The 25665-nt window shown below is 60.1% G+C and overlaps 8 protein-coding genes across 8 annotated transcripts; 4 read left to right on the forward strand and 4 right to left on the reverse strand.

Annotated features, from left to right (window-relative positions):
* Positions 1–612: 612 nt before the first annotated feature.
* PLICBS_001000 (uncharacterized protein) lies at positions 613–2167 on the forward strand (the record flags this gene model as incomplete). The annotated part of the gene is made up of 3 exons (XM_018317935.2): positions 613–892; positions 1035–1710; positions 1765–2167. 3 exons carry the CDS (start codon positions 613–615, stop codon positions 2165–2167), a joined length of 1359 nt encoding a protein of 452 aa, XP_018183460.2.
* A 1348-nt stretch (positions 2168–3515) lies between these two features.
* On the forward strand, positions 3516–9302 carry PLICBS_001001 (uncharacterized protein; the record flags this gene model as incomplete). The annotated part of the gene is made up of 3 exons (XM_065599700.1): positions 3516–4140; positions 4196–9186; positions 9243–9302. The coding sequence occupies 3 exons, from the start codon at positions 3516–3518 to the stop codon at positions 9300–9302; spliced, it is 5676 nt and encodes a 1891-aa protein (XP_065455772.1).
* Positions 9303–10287: 985 nt separating this feature from the next.
* On the forward strand, positions 10288–11277 carry PLICBS_001002 (uncharacterized protein; the record flags this gene model as incomplete). Its single annotated transcript, XM_065599701.1, has 2 exons — positions 10288–10390; positions 10565–11277. The coding sequence occupies 2 exons, from the start codon at positions 10288–10290 to the stop codon at positions 11275–11277; spliced, it is 816 nt and encodes a 271-aa protein (XP_065455773.1).
* A 638-nt stretch (positions 11278–11915) lies between these two features.
* Positions 11916–12894, reverse strand: PLICBS_001003 (uncharacterized protein; the record flags this gene model as incomplete). Its single annotated transcript, XM_018317933.1, has 2 exons — positions 11916–12592; positions 12654–12894. The coding sequence occupies 2 exons, from the start codon at positions 12892–12894 to the stop codon at positions 11916–11918; spliced, it is 918 nt and encodes a 305-aa protein (XP_018183458.1).
* Positions 12895–16688: 3794 nt separating this feature from the next.
* PLICBS_001004 (uncharacterized protein) lies at positions 16689–17171 on the reverse strand (the record flags this gene model as incomplete). The annotated part of the gene is made up of 1 exon (XM_018317931.2): positions 16689–17171. The coding sequence occupies one exon, from the start codon at positions 17169–17171 to the stop codon at positions 16689–16691; it is 483 nt and encodes a 160-aa protein (XP_018183456.2).
* Positions 17172–18744: 1573 nt separating this feature from the next.
* On the reverse strand, positions 18745–19681 carry PLICBS_001005 (uncharacterized protein; the record flags this gene model as incomplete). Its single annotated transcript, XM_018317930.1, has 2 exons — positions 18745–18797; positions 18925–19681. 2 exons carry the CDS (start codon positions 19679–19681, stop codon positions 18745–18747), a joined length of 810 nt encoding a protein of 269 aa, XP_018183455.1.
* Positions 19682–20993: 1312 nt separating this feature from the next.
* Positions 20994–21347, reverse strand: PLICBS_001006 (uncharacterized protein; the record flags this gene model as incomplete). Its single annotated transcript, XM_018317929.2, has 1 exon — positions 20994–21347. The coding sequence occupies one exon, from the start codon at positions 21345–21347 to the stop codon at positions 20994–20996; it is 354 nt and encodes a 117-aa protein (XP_018183454.2).
* Positions 21348–22030: 683 nt separating this feature from the next.
* Positions 22031–23421, forward strand: PLICBS_001007 (uncharacterized protein; the record flags this gene model as incomplete). The annotated part of the gene is made up of 4 exons (XM_018317928.2): positions 22031–22047; positions 22103–22226; positions 22285–22375; positions 22439–23421. 4 exons carry the CDS (start codon positions 22031–22033, stop codon positions 23419–23421), a joined length of 1215 nt encoding a protein of 404 aa, XP_018183453.2.
* Positions 23422–25665: the final 2244 nt, after the last annotated feature.

Raw genomic sequence — 25665 nt, forward strand, 5'->3', positions numbered from 1 at the left:
GAAAACGCCCCGCCCCAAACCCGCAGCGACAGACCAGCCCTTGAGGGCCGAAAATTGTCCGCGACTGTCCGTCCACCTTCCTGGCTCAGCTTCCTTCCCGACTTCGCGAACCGCTCTCGCATACGTTCTCACGCTCGCACTCCATCAGCCACCGCCCCTCGCACGCGCAACCCTTTCGCAACGAGCCAGCCGCCGCGCGACGAAACTTCGCGTGCATCTGCCTCTCCTCAAGGGGACTCCAACGTCACGCCGTTCGACGCGATCACCGCAGGGGTTCGCGCGCCTCCGCTCAGAGCATCGGCAGATCGCGACGCACGACACGGCGGCCCTTGCCAGCCCCCTGACGAGCCTCCGACCACGGCGGACTTGCCCGCACTACGCGCCGACCCTATAGAGCCATCAATTCTCGCTGGGCCGGTGACGCGCTCACGGTGCGACGGGTCGAGCGAGATCTTTGAGTCGCCGTGCGACTGCGCCGACTCGGCTCCAGCGTTCTACATACCGGGAGGCGCCACATCGCGCTTCGACTCGTCATCCCGCGAAAACAGTCGCGTCGGCCGTTGCTCCGTCTGATCAACCACCAGCCGCTCAACGGCCGGCTTCCTGCCAAGGATGTATTCCGCCAACTATGGCTTCGGCAATGCGCCGTTCAATCCGCAGCAGCAGCAGCAGCAACAACAACAACAGCAGCAGCAGCAGCAACAGCAACCGCAGCAGCAACAGCCGCAGCCGGGGCAGCAGATGATGTACAACCAGCAGCAGCAACAGCAATATGCTGGCATGGGCCCCCAGGGCGGCTTCAACCCGGCCGCAAACCCTCAGATGATGCAGGGCATGCCCGCTGGCATGATGCAGAATCCAGGCATGGCCAACATGGCTGCCAATGGACAGAGTGAGTCGGTCCCAGCCACTTTGATCACGGCGCCGGATGTATCGCAAAGCGAGACTGCGGCTTGGTAGCTTACTCTACAACGATGATCATCGTCATCGCGTCGATGTCCCTCTCGAATGACCGCTGACAGCACCTCCCACAGTGCCTGGCTACCCGCAGCAATACCCTGGGAACCCCTACGGCCAAATGATGCCGCAGGGCGTCCCTCCCCAGAACTTTGCCCAAAACAATTACATGATGGCGCAAGGCATGCAGGGCTTCCCGATGAACCAGGGCGGCATGCCTCAGCAACAGGCCCAGATGATGCAACGGATGCAGGCCCAGGCCCAGGCTCAGGCCCAAGCCCAAGCGCAGGCACAAGCACAGGCTCAAGCACAGGCGCAGCAAGGCAATCCAGCGATGAGCCAGGCGTCGACGCCTCAGAGACCTCCTAGTGCCCAACAAGGTACTCCGGGAAGCGTAATGCCTCCTCAGCAGCCTCAATTCTCGACCCCTCAGCCTCCCTCGCAGAACCAGACGCCGAGCAACGCGCCACAGCCGGCAGGCGGCATGGCCACGCCTCAAACGCCGACCTTCTCTGCGAACCAGAGCGGGGGCATGAGCGCGCCAGCCTCAACCCCAATGAGCCCGACTACCGAATCCCGCGAGAAGGAGCGCTTCGCCCTGCTCCTGGATATCAACCATGAACTCCTCTATGAGTCGATTCAAATCCAGACGACGCAGGCAGAGCTCAAGAAAGAGCACGCCGCGGCTGGGGCAAACCCTGCAGATAGGAAGCCTTCAGAAGAGGAGAGCCACTTTCAACAGGACTACGTGCAGTAGGTTCATGCGGTCCATGTTCGTGGAGACGACCAACTGACAGCCACACCCAGATGCATGCGGAGGTTGCAAGCGAACCTCTCCTACATGGCGGCGTTGGCAGACCGAAAACCCGAGGTCAAGGTGCCGCCGTGCCCGGCGTACCTCACCGCACCGCCGCTGAATCTGACGCTGAAGCTCAAGGCGCCGCCGATGGGAGCCGAAGGCGCCGATCCCAACATCGACCCTGTAGCAGACCGAGCGGAGCGGGACAAGTCCATCAAGGAGCTGTACCGGCGGCTCCAAGGCGTCTTTCCTGGCTTCGACCCGAAGAAGGAGCCGCACACGTTCGGGAAACCCGCCGCTGGTCAGAAGGCCGGCGCGCAGACGGCATCGAACCAGGCAAGCCCTACCGTGCAGCAGGCTCCTCAGATGCCCAACATGCCGGCACCCCCCGTCAACCAAGGGGCAATGTGATATTAGCAGACGAGCGCAAGGGTTTGTTCAGGATAGAGCGGGGAAACCAAAGGAACGGCGTCTGTGGATATTGAAGACTTTAATGCGACGATTTATTCGGCAGGGCACATGGCGTCTTGAACGATGTAGATTTTCGAGCTGCATGGCGGGATGTGTGTGAGGGTGTGTATGGAAGCAAGAAGCATGAGCTGTAACTGTAAGGCGCCAACACCTCTGCGATCAGCTGTAGAGTATAAGCGCTACGAGTAGAAGGGGTTCCAGCTTGCTTGTCTGCAACACGCATCATTTTTGCTCTGCTCAAGCGGGCTGTCCATCTTGGGTGTGCGCCGTCGAGGACTTGAGTCGCCGTCGATCGTTGCCGGTGACGAGATCGGCGGTTGTGAGGGCTACTGGAGCACGAGGCACGGGGAAATCCAACCGGTGCGCCCAGAACGGGCGTCGCTGCCAGCGGCCGATGGAGCAAGTTGAGGAACCAAGTCGAGGAATCGACACCCGAGTCCAGTGTCCCGCTATGCTCGCTACTGGCAGCACACAGCTCAAAGAAGACAGTGCAGGCGACAGGGCCCAGCAGACCAGACAAACGGGGCAGGTTGTCGCTGGCTTGGCTTGGGTGACTGAGTCGGTGGCGCCGCAGATTTCCGTCACTGGGGCGGCACGGCACTGCGCTGCACTGCACTGGACTGCACACCGATGCGTGTCAGGCGGGGCGGCGGGGTGGCTTCCAAGGTTCCACGGTTCCATGCAAGGCTTGTCGGCGCGCTGCACGGCGCTGAGGGAGCCCCTCCACGGCTCTGCCTCGAGCCTATGAAAGCCCTGGCGCACTAGCCCGGTGGCCTTGCTCCATCGCCATTGACCAATGAAGCATCGCGATCTCGGCGACCCCAACCAGGCTACCGTCCACCGCCAGGGACCTCGACCGCCGAGGCGGGCATGGCGGGCAAGGCGGGGGACCCAGCGAAAGAGGAAAAAAAAAAGTTTCTGGGCCGCTTGCGGGCTCACGTATTTTTCTTTCCCTTCCTCCCCTCCTCCTCCTCCTCCTCCCTCACCATCGCTCTCTCCTCCGAGTCTTCTTGTCGCTCTGGACGGATTGACAAGTCGCTGCGGCAGACGATTGCGAGGTAACGCTCTTGACCTGTCCAGGGAAGCTCTGAGAACGAGTTTTCTTGCCCAGCAGTCGCTAGCAGCACCGTCGCACGCGCACGAGCACAGAGCATCCCACTCTTGCGTTGCGTCTGCCCCGCGAGCCTCAACCATCATCTGAGGCGGCACTCGAACCCCTCGCTTTTCTACCCCTCACTCCCCTCTTCTCCCTCTCTTGATACCCGCCATAGGTGCAGAAACAGCAGCAATGGCTATCACCGCGCTGCCGCCCGCCTCGGCGCGCATGGCCAGCACCAAGGATGAGGGACGCATCTGCCTCGAGCTCGAGGACGGCTCCGCCTACCAGGGCTACAGCTTCGGTGCCAACAAGAGCATCGCCGGCGAGCTCGTCTTCCAGACGGGCATGGTCGGCTATCCTGAGTCCCTGACGGATCCCTCGTACCGCGGCCAGATCCTCGTCATCACTTTCCCCCTCGTCGGAAACTATGGTGTCCCCTCCCGCGAAGCCTTGGACGAGCTGCTCGGCGACCTGCCGGCGCACTTCGAGTCTTCCCAGATTCACATTGCAGGTCTCGTCGCGGCCTCTTACTGCGGCGAGGACTACTCCCACTTCTTGGCCGCCTCGTCCCTCGGCACTTGGCTCAAGGAGCAGGGCGTTCCCGCCATGTACGGCGTCGACACCCGTGCCCTCACCAAGAAGATCCGAGAAAAGGGCAGCATGCTGGGCAAGATGAGGCTCCAGATCAAGGACATCCCCGACGCCGCGGCGGTGCCCAATGGCGTCGTCCCCGACGTTCTGGCCGGTGCCTCTTTGGAACCCTTTGAGGAGATTGACTGGGCGAACCCCAATGAGCAGAACCTCGTGGCCAAGGGTGAGTCTTCATACAATCAATTGATTTCGGGCAGTGTGCTCACACCGATTCGTAGTGTCCGTCAAGGCCCCTAAGCTGTACAAGCCACCCCCCTCCGTGGCCACCCGCAAGCACCCATCTGGCCGGCCGATCCGCGTCCTTTGCGTCGACGTCGGCATGAAGTACAATCAGCTGCGCTGCTTCTTGAAGCGCGGCGTCGAGGTCATGGTATGCCCTTGGGACCACGACCTGGCCAGAGAGGCTGGCGACCAGTACGATGGCCTCTTCATCTCCAACGGTCCTGGTGACCCGGCTGTCCTCGACGTCACCGTCAAGAACATTCAGGCGGCTATGGAGAAGAACAAGACCCCCGTCTTCGGTATTTGCTTGGGGCATCAGCTCCTTGCCCGCGCTTCTGGCGCCAAGACCACCAAGATGAAGTTTGGTAACCGCGGCCACAACATTCCCTGCACGAGCATGGTGACTGGAAAATGCCACATCACCTCGCAGAACCACGGTTTCGCGGTCGATGCTAGCTCTCTTCCCAACGGCTGGAAGGAGCTCTTCGTCAACGCCAATGACGGCAGCAACGAGGGTATCATGCACGTCGAAAAGCCCTACTTCAGCGTGCAGTTCCACCCGGAGAGCACGCCCGGTCCCCGTGACACCGAGTTCCTCTTCGATGTCTTCATCAACACAATTGCTGATTGTGCTGAGAACCCTGCTTCGCTGCAGCAGCCCGTGAGCTTCCCTGGTGGCACCATTGAGGAGAACGAGAGGCTGCACCCTCGCGTCTCCGTGAAGAAGGTCCTCGTCCTCGGCTCTGGTGGTCTCAGCATCGGCCAGGCTGGTGAATTCGACTACTCTGGTAGCCAGGCGATCAAGGCTCTCAAGGAGGAGGGCATCTACACGGTCCTGATCAACCCCAACATTGCCACCATTCAGACCTCCAAGGGCTTGGCCGACAAGGTCTACTTCCTGCCGGTCAACGCAGAGTTTGTCCGCAAGGTCATCCACTACGAACGCCCCGATGCCATTTACGTCACTTTCGGTGGACAGACTGCCCTCCAGGTCGGCATCCAGCTGAAGGATGAGTTTGAGGGCCTTGGCGTCAAGGTCTTGGGTACTCCCATCGACACTATCATCACCACCGAGGACCGTGAGCTTTTCGCCCGAAGCATGGAGTCCATCGGCGAGAAGTGCGCCAAGTCGGCCTCTGCCAACAACGTCGAAGAGGCCATGTCGTGCGTCAAGGACATTGGCTTCCCCGTCATCGTCCGTGCTGCCTATGCCCTCGGTGGCTTGGGCAGTGGCTTCGCCAACAACGAGGAGGAGCTCATGGATCTCTGCAACAAGGCTTTCGCCGCGAGCCCGCAGGTCCTGATTGAGCGCAGCATGAAGGGCTGGAAGGAGATTGAGTACGAGGTTGTCCGCGACGCCCAGGACAACTGCATCACCGTGTGCAACATGGAGAACTTTGATCCTCTTGGCATCCACACCGGCGACTCGATTGTCGTCGCCCCGTCGCAAACCCTCTCTGACGAGGACTACAACATGCTGCGCACGACTGCCGTCAACGTTATCCGGCATCTCGGTGTCGTGGGTGAGTGCAACATCCAGTACGCGCTCAACCCGTTCTCGCGGGAGTACTGCATCATCGAGGTCAACGCTCGATTGTCGAGATCATCTGCCCTGGCCTCCAAGGCTACTGGTTATCCGCTGGCCTTTATCGCCGCCAAGCTTGGCCTTGGAATCCCTCTCAAGGAGGTTTCCAACTCGGTCACCAAGGTCACTTGCGCGTGCTTCGAGCCCTCGCTCGACTACGTCGTGGTGAAGATGCCGCGATGGGATCTGAAGAAGTTCACGCGTGTGTCGACGCAGCTGGGTTCTTCCATGAAGAGTGTTGGTGAAGTCATGAGCATTGGCCGATCGTTCGAGGAGGCCATTCAGAAGGCCATCCGCGCCATCGATTTCCATAACCTCGGCTTTGGGGAGACAAACGCCCTCATGAAGCTTGACGACGAGCTCCAGACGCCCTCTGACCAGCGCCTGTTTGCTATTGCCAACGCCATGCACGAGGGCTACAGCGTTGACAAGATCTGGGAGATGACCAAGATCGACAAGTGGTTCCTTCGCAAGCTCAAGAGCCTCAGCGACTTCGCCAAAGACATGTCCAGGTATAACACCAAGGACATTGCGAACTCGCCTCAGATTATGCTGCAGGCCAAGCGTCTGGGCTTCTGCGACCGTCAGCTCGCCAAGTTCTGGGACTCCAACGAGATTGCCGTTCGCAGAATGCGGCTCGAGGCCGGCATCAAGCCCTTCGTCAAGCAGATCGATACGGTCGCGGCAGAGTTCCCGGCCTATACCAACTACCTCTACCTCACCTACAACGCCACTGAGCACGATGTTGACTTCAATGACCACGGCGTCATGGTCCTTGGTTCTGGTGTGTACCGAATCGGCTCCTCCGTCGAGTTCGATTGGTGCTCTGTCCGCGCTATCCGCACGCTGCGCAAGACTGGCTTCAAGACCATCATGGTCAATTACAACCCGGAGACCGTGAGTACCGATTACGACGAGGCCGACAAGCTCTACTTTGAGAACATCAACCTGGAGACGGTTCTTGACATCTACCAACTGGAGGCCGCTGGCGGCGTCCTTGGCGCCATGGGTGGCCAGACCCCCAACAACATTGCCCTGCCCCTCCACCGCGCTGGAGTCAAGGTCTTGGGCACCTCGCCTGAGATGATTGACATGGCTGAGAACCGTTACAAGTTCTCGCGCATGTTGGACCGCATCGAGGTCGACCAGCCGACGTGGAAGGAACTTACCAGCTTCGAGGAGGCCCGGGAGTTCTGCCAGGCTGTCAGCTACCCCGTGCTCGTCCGCCCGTCGTACGTCCTGTCTGGCGCTGCCATGAACACGGTCTACTCCGAGAAGGACCTGGTCAACTACCTCGCCCAGGCTGCCGAGGTCTCGCGTGAGCACCCCGTCGTCATCTCCAAGTACATTGAGAACGCCAAGGAGATTGAGATGGACGCTGTTGCCAAGGATGGTGTTGTTGTCGGCCACTTCGTCTCCGAGCACGTCGAGAACGCTGGTGTGCACTCTGGTGATGCTACCCTCATCCTGCCGCCGCAGGATCTGGAGCCGACTACCATTGAGCGCATCGAGGAAGCCACCCGCAAGATCGGCGCTGCGCTCAACGTCACGGGTCCTTTCAACATTCAGTTCATTGCCAAGGACAACGACATCAAGGTCATTGAGTGCAACGTCCGTGCCTCCCGGTCGTTCCCCTTTGTCTCCAAGGTCATGGGCGTCGACCTGATTGAGATGGCCACCAAGGCAATCATGCACCAGCCCTTCCAGGAGTACCCTCCCACCAGCCTTGCTCCTGACACTGTCGGTGTCAAGGTTCCTCAGTTCAGTTTCTCTCGTCTGTCTGGCGCCGACCCTGTCCTCGGTGTGGAGATGGCGTCCACTGGAGAGGTTGCCTGCTTTGGTGTGGACAAGTATGAGGCCTACCTGAAGGCTCTTCTCTCGACCGGCTTCAAGATTCCCAAGGCCAACGTGCTTCTGTCCATTGGTTCCTTCAGGGACAAGATGGAGATGCTCCCGTCGGTGCAGAAGCTCCAGCGCATCGGCTACAAGTTGTTTGCCACGGCCGGTACTGCCGACTTCCTCCAGGAGCACGGCGTCCAGGTGCAATATCTCGAGGTTCTGGGCCGCGACGAGGACATGAACTCCGAGTTCTCCCTCACGCAGCATCTCGCGAAGAACACGATCGACCTGTATATCAACCTGCCCTCCAACAACAAGTACCGCCGCCCGGCCAACTACATGAGCAAGGGCTACAAGACTCGCCGCATGGCCGTCGACTACCAGATCCCTCTTGTCACTAATGTCAAGAACGCCAAGATCTTGATTGAGGCCATTGCACGCCACGTGTACCTCGACGTCTCGAAGCGAGACTTCCAGATCACCGAGGAGCCGGCCGTGCCCAAGCAAGTCCTGGCCGTCAAGACGCCCGAGATGAAGGCGACCATTCCTTCCATCGGCCAGGCTACCGAGAGCCCCAGGCGTCCCGGCACGCGTGACGGCGCCGCTGTCGCCTCGCCTCTGCGTGGCATGGATGAGCTCTCTCTGGCGGCCCCTTCGTCTATCAGCGCCTCCGTCTTGCAGCTGCTGTCTCAGCCCTCCATCTTCAAGAAGTCTCACGTGCTGTCTGTCAAGCAGTACACGAGAGCGGACCTCCATCTCCTGTTCACCGTCGCTCAGGAGATGCGCCTAGGCGTGCAGCGTGAGGGCGTGCTTAACCTCCTCCGCGGCAAGGTGCTCTGCACGCTCTTCTACGAGCCGTCGACCAGGACCTCGGCCTCGTTCGACGCGGCCATGCAGCGCCTTGGTGGCAGGACTGTGGCCATCTCGACCTCGCACTCGTCTGTGCAGAAGGGAGAGAGCCTGCAGGACACGCTCCGGACGCTGGCCTGCTATGGCGATGCCATCGTGCTCCGCCACCCTGAGGAGAAGTCTGTGGACATTGCCGAGAAGTACTGCGACGTGCCTGTCATCAACGGTGGCAACGGCGCCAAGGAGCACCCGACGCAGGCGTTCCTGGACCTCTTCACCATCCGGGAAGAGCTGGGCACCGTGCAGGGCCTGACAATCACCTTCCTGGGTGACCTCCTTTACGGCCGCCCCGTGCACTCCCTGGTGTACCTCCTGCGGCACTACCAGGTGCAGGTTCAGCTGGTGGCCCCCAAGGGACTGAAGCTGCCCGACAGCGTGCGGCAACAGCTGGTGGCGTCGGGCCAGCTGCTGTGCGAGTCGGACACCTTGACGCCCGAGATCATTGCGCGAAGCGACGTGCTGTACTGCACGCGGGTCCAGAAGGAGCGCTTCCCGAGCGTAGAGGAGTACGAGAAGGTGAAGAACTCGTACCGGGTGGACAATGCGGCGCTCAAGCATGCCAAGAGCTCGATGGTGGTGCTGCACCCGCTGCCGCGGAACGAGGAGGTGGCCGAGGAGGTTGACTTTGACCAGCGGGCGGCGTACTTCCGACAGGTAAGCAAGCATCCCCCTATTTGATGAAGAACGACGAGCGCTAATACGAGGTGCAGATGCGTTACGGGCTCTACTGTAGAATGGCCCTGCTTGCGCTCGTCATGTCTTCCTCGTGAAGCATGTCAGTGTCGGGCAGACGCCATGGAGTGCGGAGTCACTTGTTTTTTGAAACCTAACAGCAAAAAAGGCGGATTCACGAATACGGATTAGAGTGCTACATTCATAACGCTAGAACTGTGTCGTCTCAAGGCATTCGATTTGCATGGCAGTTCTGTACGTGGCGGGACCGGTATGGCTGGAATCGTAGAGGCGTAGAAGCTCGTAGCCACAGCATCTTTCAGTACCGGTTACTGTTTGGGTGCGTCGGCTACGTGTATGGCGTTGTGTGTGTTGTGTGTTGCGTACCTTGTATGTACAGGCGTTCGTTGCGTGCGTATACGTGTGTTGCGTATACGTACGTTTAGCGTGCCGTACGTGTACGTGTATTATATGTATGTGTGTTTATTTAGTTTAGCTAGCGTATATAGTAATATATGATTCGTAATCGTACCGTACCGTTTTGTTTGGTGCCTTTGCCGTAATTGCTCTTATTTTGTGGTGGCGATGCCTCCTTCCGGTTGCGAGTGAGGCAATCGAGGGGTGAAAAAAAGTCGTTGACGAGGCGGCGGTTACCTGTGGCTGATGCGGGCCCCGCCTTCCATCCCGGGGGCGGCGCCCTCCCGCCGTGACATGCCATCCGATTTCCGACGTCGGTCGTCGTCAAAAACTTACATCATGCCATCTACTACCGCTCACACTCACACACTCGCGACTCACGCTCCTCGGGCATAGCAGCGACGCGCAAACTCGCAGGTTGAAAACCGCTTCTTCCCCTGCGACGCACTCACCAAGGGCGTGTGCTTCGAATCGAACCGCCTTTGTTTCATGACACGGGCCAGTCTTCAACGGCTGTGCAACGTTTTGCTGTTGCCCCGCGGCGTTGTCGTTACACCACGATCAGCGGTAGCTCGACAACGGGCCACCGTCTTCACTACCGTCGTCTCCACGCGGCGCGGCGCAGGAGGAGTCCAGCCTTTTAGCTGCCAGTCTGCTGCTGCGGGCATGGCGCTGTATCAGCAGCCGGCGGAGGCGAAGCAGTCCGGGGGGGCGGCGGCAGCGGAAGACGAGACGACGTCCTCGTCGTCTGCGCCGGAGAAGCTCATCTGTATGTTTTATGTTTCTGTGTTCCTCACCCTAGCGTCGCACGAGGCACCACCACCATCGTTTGCTTGGCCCACCGCCTCAGGCAGGGGCTGTTAAGAGAGAGAGAGAGAGAGAGAGAGAGAGAGAGAGAGAGAGTGAGGAAGAGAGCATCGGATACTGACTCTCGGTGATCTAGTCGCCCCGGCCGGCCACGAAGCCCACGGCCAAGCCGCGCAGTTCACGCGCGGCACCCTCTCGCGGCACGACCTCGTGTCCGCGTCGTCGCCCGCGCCGCAGTTCCACGCCTGGTTCTCCGAGGCGCAGGCCACCTCGTCCATCGCCCAGCCCGAGGCCTGCACGCTCTCCACGGCGGAGCTGCCCTCGGGCCGCGTCTCCTCGCGCGTCGTCTACCTCAAGGAGCTCGACGCCCAGGGCGGCTTCGTCGTCTACTCCAACCTCGAGACGTCGCGCAAGGCCCGCGACCTGGCCACCAACCCGCACGCCGCCCTCGTCTGGTACTGGCCCGCCCTGCAGCGGCAGGTGCGCGTCGAGGGCGTCGCCAAGAGGTACTCGCGCGACGAGTCGCAGGCCTACTTCGACACGCGCGTGCGTGGCAGCCGCATCGGCGCGTGGGCCTCGCGCCAGAGCCAGGTGCTCACGCCAAACGGAAAGGACGGCGATGACGGCCGCGCCCAGCTCGAGCACTGGGTCGCCGAGGCGGAGCGCCGCTTCCATGGCAAGGACGACATCCCCGTGCCCGACTTTTGGGGTGGGCTGCGCATCGTGCCCACGAGGGTCGAGTTCTGGCAGGGCAGGGAGAGCAGGCTGCACGACCGATTCGTCTACGAGCACCAGGGCGGCGAGGCCGGCGAGGATGGCGAGTGGACGCTCGAGAGGCTGAGCCCATGATCACCCTGCCAGGCCAGGCTACGCTCCAACGGCAATCAACGACCAACCAGCCAGCGACACGTTATTAGACAGCACGCTATAGAGAGACTCCTTCTCATAAGACGATGCATCATCAATCAAATCAATCAATCAATCAGGTACCATGATTAAATTCCGCTGTGACGACGCTCATAACACGCACCACCCATATGTTCTCCATTTTAGTTCCCGGTGCGCGCACGCCCAGGAGGTATTACCAAGCCTGAGCGGTGCCACGCCAATGCCACTTAGATGCCAAAAGCCAAACACAAAACTCTCCGGGGTATGTCGACAGTTTGCAAAAGAAATCTGTCCAGAACAAGCAATGCGTTGCCGGTCTGCGTTGATGGGGCACCGGCCGCTTCAACGAGACAATTCCTCGGCTCGCAGGCAACGTGCTAAAACAAGCCCGGCAAGGGCCCCATGTCAAATCTCGCGACGCTGCTTGGAGTCGCCCAGAAACGCCGTACCAATGTGACAAAAACCCGAAATCGGGACCTAGAAACGCCACTGAAAGCCCAAAAAGAGAAATAAAGCGCAAGATGCGTGGCTGTCGGGATCGTGGCCACCACACCGCCAGCGTGACGTCGTGGTGTCATTGATGAGGCAGCATGCTCGGCTCAGGGAGTCTCCGCCGGGGTCAGGGAGAGGCCCAGCCCCAGCGTGGGAGTGCTGGGGACCATGGTCTTGGATCTGCTGTGCGATGGGCCAAACCGCGCCGTTGGCGACACCGCCCTCGGCCGTTGGTGCTGTAGGCTCCCGAACTCAGAGTCCCTCTGCTGGCCGGCCAGCTGCATGTCAACCATTGCATCGGCGAGGCAGTCCTCGTCGCAAAGTGGCATGATCCTGTAATGGAGAAACTCCATGATGCAGCGCTCCGTCGTGTTGAGTTGGTCGGGGGACCACAGACCATTACCCCACTCGAAGCAGTAGAAGTACGTTGGCTGCTGCGGGTCCTCGGTAAACTTTACGGCGATGACGATGGCCGCGAGGATGATGAGCTCGGGCCTCACCGAATCGATGTGCAGCATCTGCTGTTGGGCAGCTTGGTAGAGGGCCGGCGTTGGGGGCAGGGTATGGCGCTTCGACGTTGGCATCAGGGTATTGGGGGCGAGCGGGCACGAGAGCCTCCAGGCTCGCGCGAACTTGGCGTCGAGGCTGTCGAGGATGCATACGGCGAGGGCGACGGTTTCGAGGGGGAGGTCCGCGCGGGTGAGGAGCGCCTGAACGAGGGGCACGGATGCCGTAGCCAGCGAGGCGGCCGACGGGATGAGATTGACGAGATGGATGGCGGGTCCTGCAATACAACCCCGATTGTCAGCCAAGCAACGCCGTCACAGCTCTTGTGGTCCACGTACCTCGAAACCTGGCCATGAGATGTTCGTCGTCCTCTCCCGAGGACGGCGATTGGGATGCCGACGAGGGGTCCTTGTAGGTAGGAGGCGGCGTAGGGAGGTTGGACAAGGGCCTGTAGGTGAAGTAGGTGTCGACCTCGTCGTCTTCGTCGACGTCGCTGTGGTGTTTGCGCGCGCGCTCGAGCTTGTTCTTGCTTGCCGGGCCATCAAAGGCCACGGCAGCCGGGCGGTTATCTCGACGCATGTTGCCTGCCTTCTCCTGCAACACTTCTTGCGTTCCTCGATCGAAGGCGGTCAGGGCCTTGGACCATGTTTTGGCGGGCTGGCAGCACGAGTCTTCGCTGCAGTGTCGTCTGCGGACAGCTTCGAGAGGGCGCCCTGGGCCAGCTCTGGGGGAGCGGGCGTCCCAAAATATCGTCAGACGCAGTCCCGAGCTGATGTGAGCTCGCGGTCGCAAGGTTGACTTGGTCGTAGCTGAGCACGCGAGCAGATGGCCCAACACGCAGACGCCACTGAGACGGGCAGAAGGGTGCGCGAGGCTAAGTTAAAGCGCTGACCCAAGGGCAGGGCAGGTCGCGAAAGAAGGGATGGCAGCGCCCAGGGGTTTCTACCCCGTAAAACAGGCGCGAGATGATACGCAAGTTAGTTAGCGAGCGAAGCAAGCTTGTCGACACGAAGCCGGGGCCGTTTCTTGGCCGAGAGTGGAGAGAAGGCGAGCTTTTGGGGAAAGCTGATGTGCTGCCGGGCCTGCTGTGCCTCGTCGCCCAGAGTCCGTGCAGCTCAGGGGAAGCAGAGGCGCTGGTGCCGCAGGGTTCCGGGTTGCAGCGCCTTGGGTGCCGTGCATGGTATGGCCCTCCCCTCGAGGCTCCCGACGGCTCCACTATCCCGAGCTGGTGGTGTAGGCGGTGGAGGCGGTGCCGAGAGTAAAACAGGGGTTCGCGTTGCCAGTTTGCCTGTCAAGCCGGTGCAGGGCCGTGGTTTCGCAGTCAGTCGTCGAGCCGCTCCGAGTCGTACGTGGCCCGGACACGTTGGAGGAGGCAAGGGAAGAAGAAGGAAAAAGGCCAGTCAACGTGGCCGCTATGCCAGTGTTTCTCCGAGACATGTCATGTTGGCTGTCTTGACTAACTCGCCATCGCACGCGCAGCAACAAAGTCGTAGACAAGGGAGGCCGAGACGAGACACCACCGCACGCTTCGATTGTCCTGCCGAGTGCTGTCGCGTCAAATTGCATGTCGAGTCTGTCTGCCTGTGATGGCAAGGCTGGGCCCAGGGACCCGCCGTAGCTGAGCCCGTGGTTCATGGGGAGCCGCATCGCGGCGCCAAACCCATGGGCCAGTGGACAATAATCGAGTCCGCCGTGGCTTGGCCCCGGGCACCTGCTGGGCCGTGGGCTGAGGCGGCATGCGTGTGTACAACCCGACCATCAGGACTGCAGAGTAATAGTAAGTCCAGCCGAAAGTCTGTTCCTCGCAGGACAGAGCCAGACGCCACTGCCAACAACCACCTACCGTATTAGTACGGACACAGTATTATGTCTGCGGCAGCTTGGCAGCGCCCGAGCATCCGTCATTCCGTCAATTGAGGGTCGGCACGTCACCCAGGGTTGCTCAGCCGCCGCTGGCGCGCCCCTCTGGCCTCGTCGTCATGTTTTCGGGCCAACTGCCAACCGCCGAACCGCCAACTGCCAACTGCCCAACTGCCCAACTGCCGGGCACACAGGCGTCTGGTCTCCGCTCCGCCGTGCGTACTTCCGCGACGCCGAGCCCGCGGTTTGGCCATCTCGTATACGTAGAGGGACGGACGTCGTACTCGCAGGCACCGACCCTCGCACTGGCCCTTGCCCGGGGGCATTGCGTTGCTCAGTAGGGGCAATGATTTTCTCTCCGCATCTACCCATCGTACAGTATCAGCACGAGCAGGTGCACACACTGCGAGCCGTGGATCCGACGCGCACACCATTATCCCCCCCTGTCCCAACCGAGCCCCTGTTGACGACCCTTCTTCTGCACTCGGTGCTAGTACGTCGTCCGTTCTCGTACAAAATACGCCGGGAGCTCCGCAACCGCAGACCTTGGCTCATGTCAGTATGCCGGCATGCCGTCGGAGCGGGATTCGCGTCCATGGATCCCCTCACCGCCCAGACCACATTGCGCACAATCATCTCGCTTCGTCTCGGGCCCGCCACGGGCGAAAACCGTGAACCCCGGCGGGCGGGCCATGCCTCCAGCGGAATCCAGATCCAGAGTCAGAAATAGCAACCGCAGGAATGACGCGGGTGGACCTGTTGTGGAGGCACGCTGGTGGTGCCACGACGGCTTGGACAGCGACGGTCAGCAAACCCTGCCACCCAAGGTCAACGGTCAGCGGTCAGCGGTCAGCCGTCAGCCGTGTCCTTGTTCATGACTTCTCAAACACCCACGCTTGGCTGCGGGCCATGTTCATGCTGTTGGCGACGGGGTAGTTTGAAGGCTCGCCAAGCGATGGAGACAAGAGCCCAATGTTGCCAGGCCTTATTCGCAATGTGGCCTCAAAGTCACATCTCATTTTAGAAGCAAAGTATGACCCGAGGATCGGATCTCATCGCATCCCTGGCGCGATAAATCTTCGTAACTTGGTTGTGCGTGTGCTTTTGTGACGGGCTCGCCCAGCGGTGATATTCAATCGGGTGGCATATTGATGGAGGGAGGGGCTTCGTGTGCGGTTGTACACGGTATCTGCATCTCGGCGCTGGATAAACTTCAATTTTCTTCTGTGCTGCACCTTATCGTAAGTACCGAACGTGCTGTACGAATCCTTCAACTGGAGGAGAAGCCGCAAACATGGGTGCTATCATGTGACGTCCAAAGCCGCTGCCTGTTCCAGCTGTTGAGGAAGCAGCGACTCGACTCGCAAGGGATAAGGTAGGTGCAATTGGAGATGAGCGCAGGCAGCACAGAGCTCCTTCCACTTCTCAGACACGAAAGTACTTCACTCAGAAGGCGCGTGTTGGAGCCAACTGCCCTGCATACCTGCCTACCTGGGGGCGCCTTACACCACATACGAAATGCGAGGCAACGCCGTTGGCAGTGGACGGTAGCATCACGAAGCATCTCGACCCTGCTGTCCCCCCTCAACCTGGCATGTCCGGGTTTTCCCTTCGGCTCGGCAAGTCGTGCGACCTTTGTCCAACCTAGCCAACGTGGGAGTTGCAACATTTCCACGCGTCTGCGTCTCGTGCTCACACGCACCCACCGCCGGCAACACCGCAGGCTCATCGACATTGCCGCAGGGCATCAACGCTCGCCCACGGGGTATGAGGCTATCTGCATGACCTGCATCCGTGTCTGCATCGGCGCCGCTGTCGCATGACGCTAATAATAGGTGGCAAGGGAAGGGCTTGCATGCCATTTTACACGTCGCCGAGTTGGCAATATGGATCGGAATTGCGCGGCACCGCTTCCGAGTCCGGGGTGCGCGTTGCAGAAGAGCACGGGCATTGCCTCTACGGCCAATCTTGTGAAATACCGCTTGCTTGCTTGCTTGTGCTCAGGCTGCCGCACCCTGTTTCCCGTTCTTCGCAATGGCAATAATATTGCTGATCCATCGGCCAATATCCCGGGGCAGGGGTGGCTCAGCCAAGGCCGCCTCTGGGCGTCGGGCAGACTGCGAGTCTGGGCATCACGCATGTGGATAGGCAATGTCGGTCGGGGTCGCCGCGACGCGCCTTGAAGCAACGTTCAATCCAGAAAAAGAGGATTTGATTGGCGACAACGTTGGAGTCGTCACATATGGTTACTACCTGGATCTTCCTCCTCGGAGAGGCAACAATGCCGATTCCCTGCAAATGACTCAAGGCATCAAACTGCATCCCTCTGTGCAAGCTAGGACTTCAGAGGACGGTCCCACACTTGCCGACCGCTCAGCCTTGATGAATATCGCGCCCTCTTTGTCCGTCAAAGCCATATTGGCACGGGGAGCCTCACTACAGGATGATAGGCGTTTTCACTGTGACGGTGTCAGCCGCTTCGTCTCCAGGCCACGTGGGTAGAAAAGGCATGGTCAACACATACCGCCACCAGCAATGGCTCCAATCTGGGGGATGACCCCGGCATCAATAAACTGGCCCAGCTGGACTCCGCCCACGCCGCCGATCAAACCGAGGTTGAGCCCGCCAAGGTTCAATGTCGACAAGTCAAAGGCATTGAACACACCCGTGCCCGAGATGACGAGGAGCGTCTGCAGCTGAGCAAATCGCACCAACGAGTTGATGTCAAAGACTTGAACATTGAAGAGCTCCTGGAAGATGAGCAGGTCAAGGTTGTTGTTGACGCCGAGAGTCTGGAAGAGGCCCAGGTCCAGAGAGTTGATGCTCAGCAAGTAGTTGAGGTCTTGCTGCTTGAAGATGAGGTTGTTGAGGTTGCCGGCATCGAACTTGCGACGCGCCTCGAGCGCCGTGGAGTCGGTCTCGGGGGCCGGGGCCGGGGCCGGGGCAGCAACAGCCAAGGCGGCAAAGGCGCCAGCGAACATGGTAGAGAACTTCATCTTGTCCGAAGGGAAGCGGCTTTCGACGACAAATTATTGAGGCGTAAAGTTTATGCGTAGGACCGGCACGGAGCGCAGCTCGGGTGTTCGGTGAGAGAAGTAAAGGAACGAAACGAACAGCGAGCACAGCTTTGAGAGAGTGTCAGCCTGTCCATGCCACCCTCAAGATCAGTGCACTTACCTCTGAATGAATGAATGAGAATGAATGTATTTGCTAACCCGGAAGCAGAGTTTAGAGTGTTTGGCCGGGGAAAAGAACGCCACAGCGGTGCCGACGCCGAGTGTCTTTATACACCACGGGGGCACTCTGGGCTCGGACCGCAACGCAGCACGATGGCTTCCCAAAGGGGCTGAGGTAGGGACACGCCAAGACGGTGCTACTCACGGACGACGAGCCTCCCGGCCATCGCTTCCCGGCAGCAAGCACCTTCCGGACGGTTCGTCCAAGAAACCCTCAGCCACCACACTTCGGATGATGTCGTGGCCGAACAGATGGCATATGGCGTCTAACGGATGTGGCTCCGGCTTCTTGGCTCTAGCCCCAGCCGCGTACCGGCTCTGCGCTCGATGAGACGAAAAGGGGCGAGGGTAGAGCCCCAAGTGCTCATGGGTTCACAACCCCACGCCCAATGGCCGGATGCCGTGAGAGACGACCCGGCCGTCTCAAGTTTCACCGCCGTCGGTCCAATCCGGGGTTGTGGATCCCGATTGCGATGCCTTCGGATGATGGCCTAGAGACGAGACCGACCGCAGCCCTGCGACTGCCATCGGCATGAACTGGGGGGTTGCGCCGCTGGCGTCCAATTCGTCAGGGCTGGTTTCCGAAAAGGGCCCCCTCAGCGCACGGATCCGGACTTTCGATCGAGGAGGGGAGCTGTCACCCGCCAAATTCTGGCGATAAGCTTAGCAGGGGTGTGGGAGGTCGTCTGCATTGTGACGCACTTCTGCCGCGTCAATCAGACACGGCTCGTGTTTGAGGATGGCCTGCGCCGAGAGCCCCTGACGGCTGGGCGCCCTGACGGAGCGAACACTCACATGACTTGGTAACTGGGGGCAAAAAAGAGTCATCATGATGCATTGAGGATAAAGTGAGTTTCTCCATCGTTCTGCCATGTAATGCATCGTGTTTTAGGGCGCGGTGTTGTCCATCGTATGGGTTTCCCTGATTCGAACCAAACGACACGCCTCATGGCCGCACGTGGCTTCAAACCTTTGCACATCATCACATCCCTATTCTTTAATATTTGCATCAGCTGCATATTAATCTAGCTCATATATCGTGCCGTGGATTTCCTCATGAAAGCCGCGGCCATTGCCAGTCAATTATTGTCGATGGGAGTGACCATGGACTGTTACCGTTACACACACGCGAGAGTAGTCACAAACTTGCGCTGCCATATAGCCAATTCCCGTCTTCATAGTTTCATAATTTTGCAATCTCATAAGGAGCTGTGCTAGATTGACAAGGCGAAAAAAAAAAAGGTCCCCGATCCCGTCCTTGTTCCCGCCCGCTCTGGCAACACAAAAGTCCATTCCCAAACGACGTCACCACAGGTCACCAGCTTTCGGCGACTCACGGCTCCACAGCAGTGCTGTACTCGCCTTCCTCACGCTTCCCTATGACGACTAGCCCACTGTTAGAAAAGTCAGCCTCGCGGCTCACTTCTTGCTCTCTCTCTAACTTGTTGTGTCGAAGGGGGGGGAGGAAGGGGATAAGGAAGTTCAAGGGGGGGTTCTTGGGATGGAAACTCACCGATGTTGACGCCGTTGAGGGCCAGGCCCTGCCCGAGGACCGTCACGACCTGCTGCCGGCCGATGATGTTGAGGCCCTGCAGGACGTTGAGCTGCTGGACCTGCGAGAGCAGGGCGATCTGGTTGGCGAGGCCGAGGTTCTGCACGACGTTGAGGTTGACGACGCCGCCGAGGCCCATCTGCCCAAGGAGGCCCTGCATGATGGGGAGGAAGGAGCCCTGGTTGAGGGTGCCGTTGTTGTTGTTGTTCTGGTTGTTTTGATCTTTGTTCTGGTTGTTCTGGTCCTTGTTCTGGTTGTTCTGATCCTTGTTCTGGTTGTTCTGATCCTTGTTCTGGTTATTCTGGTTATTCTGGTCCTTGTTCTGGTTGTTCTGGTTGTTCTGGTTGTTCTGGTCCTTGTTCTGCTCCTGGTTGTTGTTATTCTGGTCCTTGTTTTGCTCCTGGTTCTGGTTGTTCTGGTTGTTCTGGTCCTTGTTCTGCTCCTGGTTCTGGTTCTGGTTGTTCTGATCCTTGTTCCCGCCCACAACTCCACCACGGGCAGGCACGCTGTCATCAGCCGGAGGCTGCTCCTCCTGGGCCGGCGCCGTGGTCGCAGCCGGCGCCTGCGGCGCACGCACATACCACTCGGCCCGGCGCACCGGCGAGGCGATGTGCGGGAGCGGCTTCAGCTCCGGCTGGCGCTCGGCGAGCTGGTTCGGGGGCACGGCCACCGCCGACACCAGGCCAGCGGTCAGGAGGAGAACGGAAGCAGACTTCATGATGATGACCGTGATCCGTAGAGAAAGGTGCTTGTTTGTAAAATCCGCCAGGGAAGCGAAAGCCGGCTTCTGAGAGAAGTGAATGAAAGTATGGAAAGCGAATTGAACAGAGCGCAGCTCTTGGAAGGACTGGAACGGGGCCGAAAGGGAAAAAGAAGGAAGGTTGAGTTATGGCACTGATGAAGACTGCGGGTGCTGCCCACTTGGAAGGGAGAAAGGCGCCGACGTATTATACTCCCAAGGCAGAGGCCGAGCTCGAATGTCCCGAGATGCTATTCTTGGGTTGGCTTGCGCAACGCAGTCATGTCATGCCCACGGGACATGCCGTCGTGGCAGATCTGAGCATCCGAACGGAGGAGCCAGCTCCGTCGCACCAGGAATCGTCTTTGAGACCGGATCGATGGCATCCCCAGCGCCCCCCCGTTTGCCACCCCGCCAGTATCCAACGCACGTCTCCCGCCGACAGCCGTCAAGGGCACACGGCATTGCCCTCACGCCGCTGTCGCTCCACCGGCACAAGGCAGGATGAACACGCGGAAGCAGAGAGAGGGGCAAGGCCATGCCGTGTCAAGTGGTGTTATGCCATTGGTCGCGGAGTTGGATCGCGGGGTGAGAGCGCATTAAGCTCGTGGAGTCGCCAAGTTTGAGGTTGGGTGGTATTACCCCTGTCGCGTCTCCGACGTCAGATCGTCCGGTATGGCGCAGAGCCGTAGGCTAAGACCTGACAGCGCAACCAGACAGGCACAGCGGCTCTTGCGTTTCCATGACCGATTAGGGTAGTTTTTAAGCTCGTTGACTCTGTCCCGTGTCTTGCTCGGTAGAGGGCGCGCGGGGTGACGTGGTGGTCTAGACGAGGTGAACTGTCTCAAGTCGGGCGAAAGTGAAACACCACGCCGCATTGCCCACGACGGGCACGCAATAGTGTCAGCCAGTCGCAGCACTGAGGTGAGGGCGTCACGGTACTGTCTCGTAGTCAGGCCGTCTGACCAGTGAGAGTCGAGACGGCAGCCATCGTCGCAGATGGAATCGCCAACATGAGGGCTAGGAGTCGTGACCATCACCAGCCGCTGCCGAGGCAAATCACTTCTGACTCGGTCGCACGCCTTGTAGGTAATCCATTTTCTTGTTTTCCGTCTGCCGCTCTCGTATGATCGTTGTGGTTTAATCATACTCGCTCCATCACGGGACACAAGACTTCGGCATAAGCGCGCACAGAGCAATCGTTCGGACCCGGCGGGTCTTAAGTATGTTTGTTCGAACATTGGTTATACATTTGTTGCAGATCTTATGTTTTTTTTCCCTCCCGTTGTTGTCATCGCTTTCCCGTCTCGCCGTCGCTCTTGTGAAAGCCGAGCCATTCGCCCAGCATGCCTCCCGGCTTCGGCACGGGGCACTCTCTCGTCGTCCGCTCCACGTTGGTATATGTGTCGTCGTCGCCCGTCTGATTGAACTGTACAATTCCGTCCTTGCTTTCCGCGGGATCCCTCCTCCTCCACCTCCTCCTCCTCCCGTTCTCGTCCACTATGACCTCCCCATCGGCGAACTTGGTCCGGGGCACGGGGCAGGGCAGGATATGCGGGAGCGCGACGACGAAGAAGCTGGCGACGACGGTCGTTGCGAAGAGGGAGGAGGTCATTCGCGACCTGGGGTGGAGGTGTGGCGGCATGATCCCTCGTCGCTCTCGAGATTCGGCACAAGGGATCAAGAGGGTTCTGGATTCGCGCAGAGGGTAGTCAGCCGAGGTGTTCGCGGGGCAATTGAGCCGTGCGGCACTCACATAATGTTGCAAACATGTTCCCGCCCCTGCGATGATGGCTGCGCCGGGCGCTGGTGAGGCGGTTGTGGTTCGACTGAGCTGCGCGATGATGCTGCTCCCGGGCCGGGAAAAAAGACGCCTGCACGCGATCTGATGAGCCGAGCAGCTGCATGATGATTCCGCAAACGCCCATTGGCCGCGGGGCACCGAGCTACCCATCGGAGCCGGCAAAAGCTATTTCCGACGAACCCCTGTAGGCTCTTCGGCCGCGCCATTGCATATCGACATTATTGGTGGGGCATGGCGCTAGCGTGCTGGCAATTGGCGGCGGCTGGGCGGCTTCGCTTTCCACTTCCCACTTTGCGATCGCGACTTCCCGTTACGACCTCGTCGAGTTCTCAGCATTTCCATCTACAGTCACGCTCACCATCCGCCGCGAGGCTCCCGACTACGCACGAATATCAAGTACCGAAGCCCCGACAGTTTTTTGGACAGCATAGCTCGCGACATGTTGTGATCGCCAAGAGCTTTGCAAACAAGATTGCAACCAGCCGCGGCACCTCACGTGCGACCGCTGTCACGCCTGGTCCACGATGAGCGATCTCGACAAGTGCGTCGGATGTCGGCACCTCTTTGTACGACCGTGTTAGCTAACCCGAGAGCAGAGCCATCGCGCAACTGCGCGCATGCCGGCCCATCCCCGAGCCCCAGGTGCGGGAACTGTGCCACCGCGCGCGTGAGCTCCTCATCGAAGAGGGCAACGTGGTCACCGTGACGGCACCGGTGACGGTATGTTGGCGCCGAGGTTATCTCTGGACTGTCGCTCGTGGTGCTAACGTAGGATCAGATATGCGGCGACATTCACGGCCAGTTCCACGACCTCATGGAACTGTTTCGGGTGGGCGGCGACGTGCCCGACACCAACTATCTCTTCATGGGTGAGTCGCACTCGCTCCTGGGTACGCTTGCCCCGATGGTTTTTGATGCTGACCGCTGCATAGGCGATTTTGTCGATCGCGGTTTCTATTCTCTCGAGTCCTTCCTCCTGCTTCTTTGCCTTAAAGTACGATACCCCGACCGCATGACACTCATCCGCGGCAATCATGAGTCACGGCAAATAACGACTGTCTACGGATTCTATGACGAATGCCTTAGAAAATATGGCAGCGCTAACGTGTGGCGTTATTGCTGTGACGTCTTCGACTACCTCGCCCTTGGCGCCATTGTGCTCGGCGCGTCCAACACGCTCTCGCCGCCGTCGGACGTGGACAATGTGGAAATCGAGGTGTGCGATCAGAACGGGGGGCTCATAAGCCGATTCCCCCGCCAGGGACGGATGCCGCAGCTCGATAATAGCTCCGGGGACAAGACGGGCCCGCCTGGCTCGGGCGCGTCCGGGGACAGCAGCGGCAGCGTGGGCAACCCGGCGGGAGCGGTGCTCTGCGTGCACGGCGGGTTGAGCCCGCTCATCGACACGGTGGATAAGATCCGCCTCATCGACCGCAAGCAGGAGGTGCCCCACGAGGGTGCTATGTGCGACCTTCTCTGGTCAGACCCCGACGATATCGACGGATGGGGTCTGTCGCCGCGAGGGGCGGGCTTCTTGTTTGGAGCTGATATTGTTAAGGTGTTCAACCACCGCAACGACCTCAGCCTTATTGCGCGCGCCCATCAGCTCGTCATGGAAGGCTTCAAGGAGATGTTCGACGCCTCCATCGTCACAGTGTGGTCGGCGCCCAACTACTGCTACCGATGCGGCAACGTGGCCGCAGTGCTGGAGCTGTCCGAGGACTCGTCCGGCTGGGGAGTGTTCTCGCGAAGCAACGGCGACGTGGGCCGCAGCAGCGGCCTCATGACGGGGCTCGAACCCGACGAGGTGGCACCCAAGAGCGGTCCGGCGAGGCGGTATCGCGTGTTCCAGGCGGCACCCCAGGACTCTAGAGGGATGCCGGCGAAGAAGCCCGTGGCCGATTACTTTCTGTAGTCGTGGCCGCTACGGACTTGTGGCGGCGAGGCTGGCCGAAGACGGCAGAGAGGCGCGCTGCGCGAGTGTAAATGGGATTTCACGGCTACGGTTCGGGCGCGGCGTTGGAATCCATTGGTACCTCATCAGACAGTAAAGATGGCAGGCCTATTTTCGTATACCGCCCTTTGTCCGCGTGCCTGCTGTAGTGTTCTCGTTCCTCGAAGACGGCTGCCAGTGATGTGCGCAGAGGGACCAGGCAGTTGGATATAGGGAAGGGTGGCGTCTCGTCGCCTGCGTCAGTCTGAGACCGCCAGTTGGGTCACGACTACGTTGCTAGGTACTTGGGCTCGCCGTGGTCCTGCTCATCGAAGTCGTCGTGACCGTCATTGCACTGGATGCCACATCGCATAGCCAGGTGCGTTGTTATGCAATACCAGCCGCTGGAAGAGGTCGTTGTGGCTGCGGCGATCCCTAGAAGGTGGGTGGTTCCTCGTGTGAAATGTCTCGGCAGCTGCTGGGACGGCTGCCGGGTGCTACCTCACTTCGCCAGGGCAGGGGGAAGCCGGTCCGGGTGCCGACACAGCGCTGCCATTGGACCCCTACATATGTAAGGTAGCGCCTCGCCAGAGGTCACCTAAGGTACAGTACCGAGCTCCACGTCCACCGCCCGGACGTCCACTGCCGCCGCCCATGTCCCTGCAAGCGCGCGCACGCACCCGGACACAACCTCACTGAAAGAGACCCGTCCCGTCAGGTCTTTTTTTTTGGGCCGTCCATCATCGTCCAGTGGGGTCAACCCGATTGGTCTGGGCTGGCTGCCACTTAAGGAATTCCGTCTTGTTCATGTTCATGCACTTGTCTCGCAGGACTTGGGCCCGCCTGTTTTTCAGTCCTTCGGTGTATTTTTCCATCTCTTGGCATACCTATGTAGTGATTTTCTCGCCGCCGCAGCCCATCGGCGGCGGTGGTGGGCGGGCGTGCGGGCGCGCGCGCCTGCGATACGGTGGTTCAGGCTCCGGTACGATGGCCCGATGCACGACAGCCAGGCATCCTGCAGGGTCCGTTCCAGCGCCTCTGACGAAAGCTGCCTGCGTCACCGCTGTCTTGCCTCGGCAACTGGGCAGATGCGGGGTGGGCTGCCTGTATTCCTTAGCTGTTCCATTCCATGCTCAGATGAACGGTCCCGCGGCGCGCGCGCCTTTCGTCCCCAATTCCTCCGCCGGGATGTCGTCCAAAGAAAGACCTCCACGTTCGTCCGATCTACCAAGGTAGAGATCGTTGCTTAGACTGGCCCGCCCGCCCGCGCGCACCCCTTTCGTCCGTGTCTTACGAGGTACATTTCGTCAGTAGGGATTCAGCATGTGATGCCGACTTGCTTGCTTGCACAACGGGGCTCTCGCTCGCAGACACACACGCCCCCGGGCGACGAGCTCTAGACCCGGAGCGGCTTTCCTGCCCCGTGTTACTGCTGCTCCTCCACCGCCCGCCGAGGCCGCCGCGGCGCCCGGCGCCGCCGCCACCACCACCACCGGATTCCTGGGACCAGCCAAGCAGCCCAGCCCAGCCCAGCCCTACCAACGGAGCCCACATCGGGTCTCGCGCCGTCCTTCCCCCCATTCCGCTCCGCCGCTCTTGGCTCTGCCTCCCTCGCTCCCTTCCTCTCTCTACGTACGCCTTCCTCCCCGCTATACTTTTCTCCGTACTCGCCGTCTCCGAAAACCTACCTACAGTACTACGTACAGCACATCGGCAATCGCCCACCCCCCCATCTTCAGCTGTCGTCTGCCTTTCCGCCCCCATCGCCCCATTCCGCCGCGCGCGCCCCCCCCCCCCCCCCCCCAATTCCGTTCTTGTGATGATGGCTTCTTTTTTTAACATCTTCCCGACCCGTCGAGCAAGCAACGTTTCCTCCCACGTGGTGGGACCCCATCCCCCGTTGGTACAGTACCGTCGAATCCCTTCTTCCCGCAAAACCCAATGTGTAGGCGACTTACTACTTGTGCTGGCGGCGCGCTGCCCGTTGCTGCTGTGCCCTGACTCAGCCTCGTACGATGGGCGTGTAAGGCGACTCGCGTGCCAGCCTCGTGCCCCCTCGGCGACCTCCCTCCCCCGTATTCTCATGTTCGCCGACCGCGGGAGCGAATGTCATTGAGATCGGGATCTCCCGTGTCATGTCACTGCCCGTGTCGGCCCCGGATCGCACGACAGCGGCGAAAAGCCCCCCGATGCGAGATTAGATGGTGTCCGCCCAGTACTGTTGGC

Source organism: Purpureocillium lilacinum, assembly GCF_023168085.1.
Source record: "Purpureocillium lilacinum CBS 284.36 DNA, scaffold_1, whole genome shotgun sequence".
Classification (NCBI taxonomy): domain Eukaryota; kingdom Fungi; phylum Ascomycota; class Sordariomycetes; order Hypocreales; family Ophiocordycipitaceae; genus Purpureocillium; species Purpureocillium lilacinum.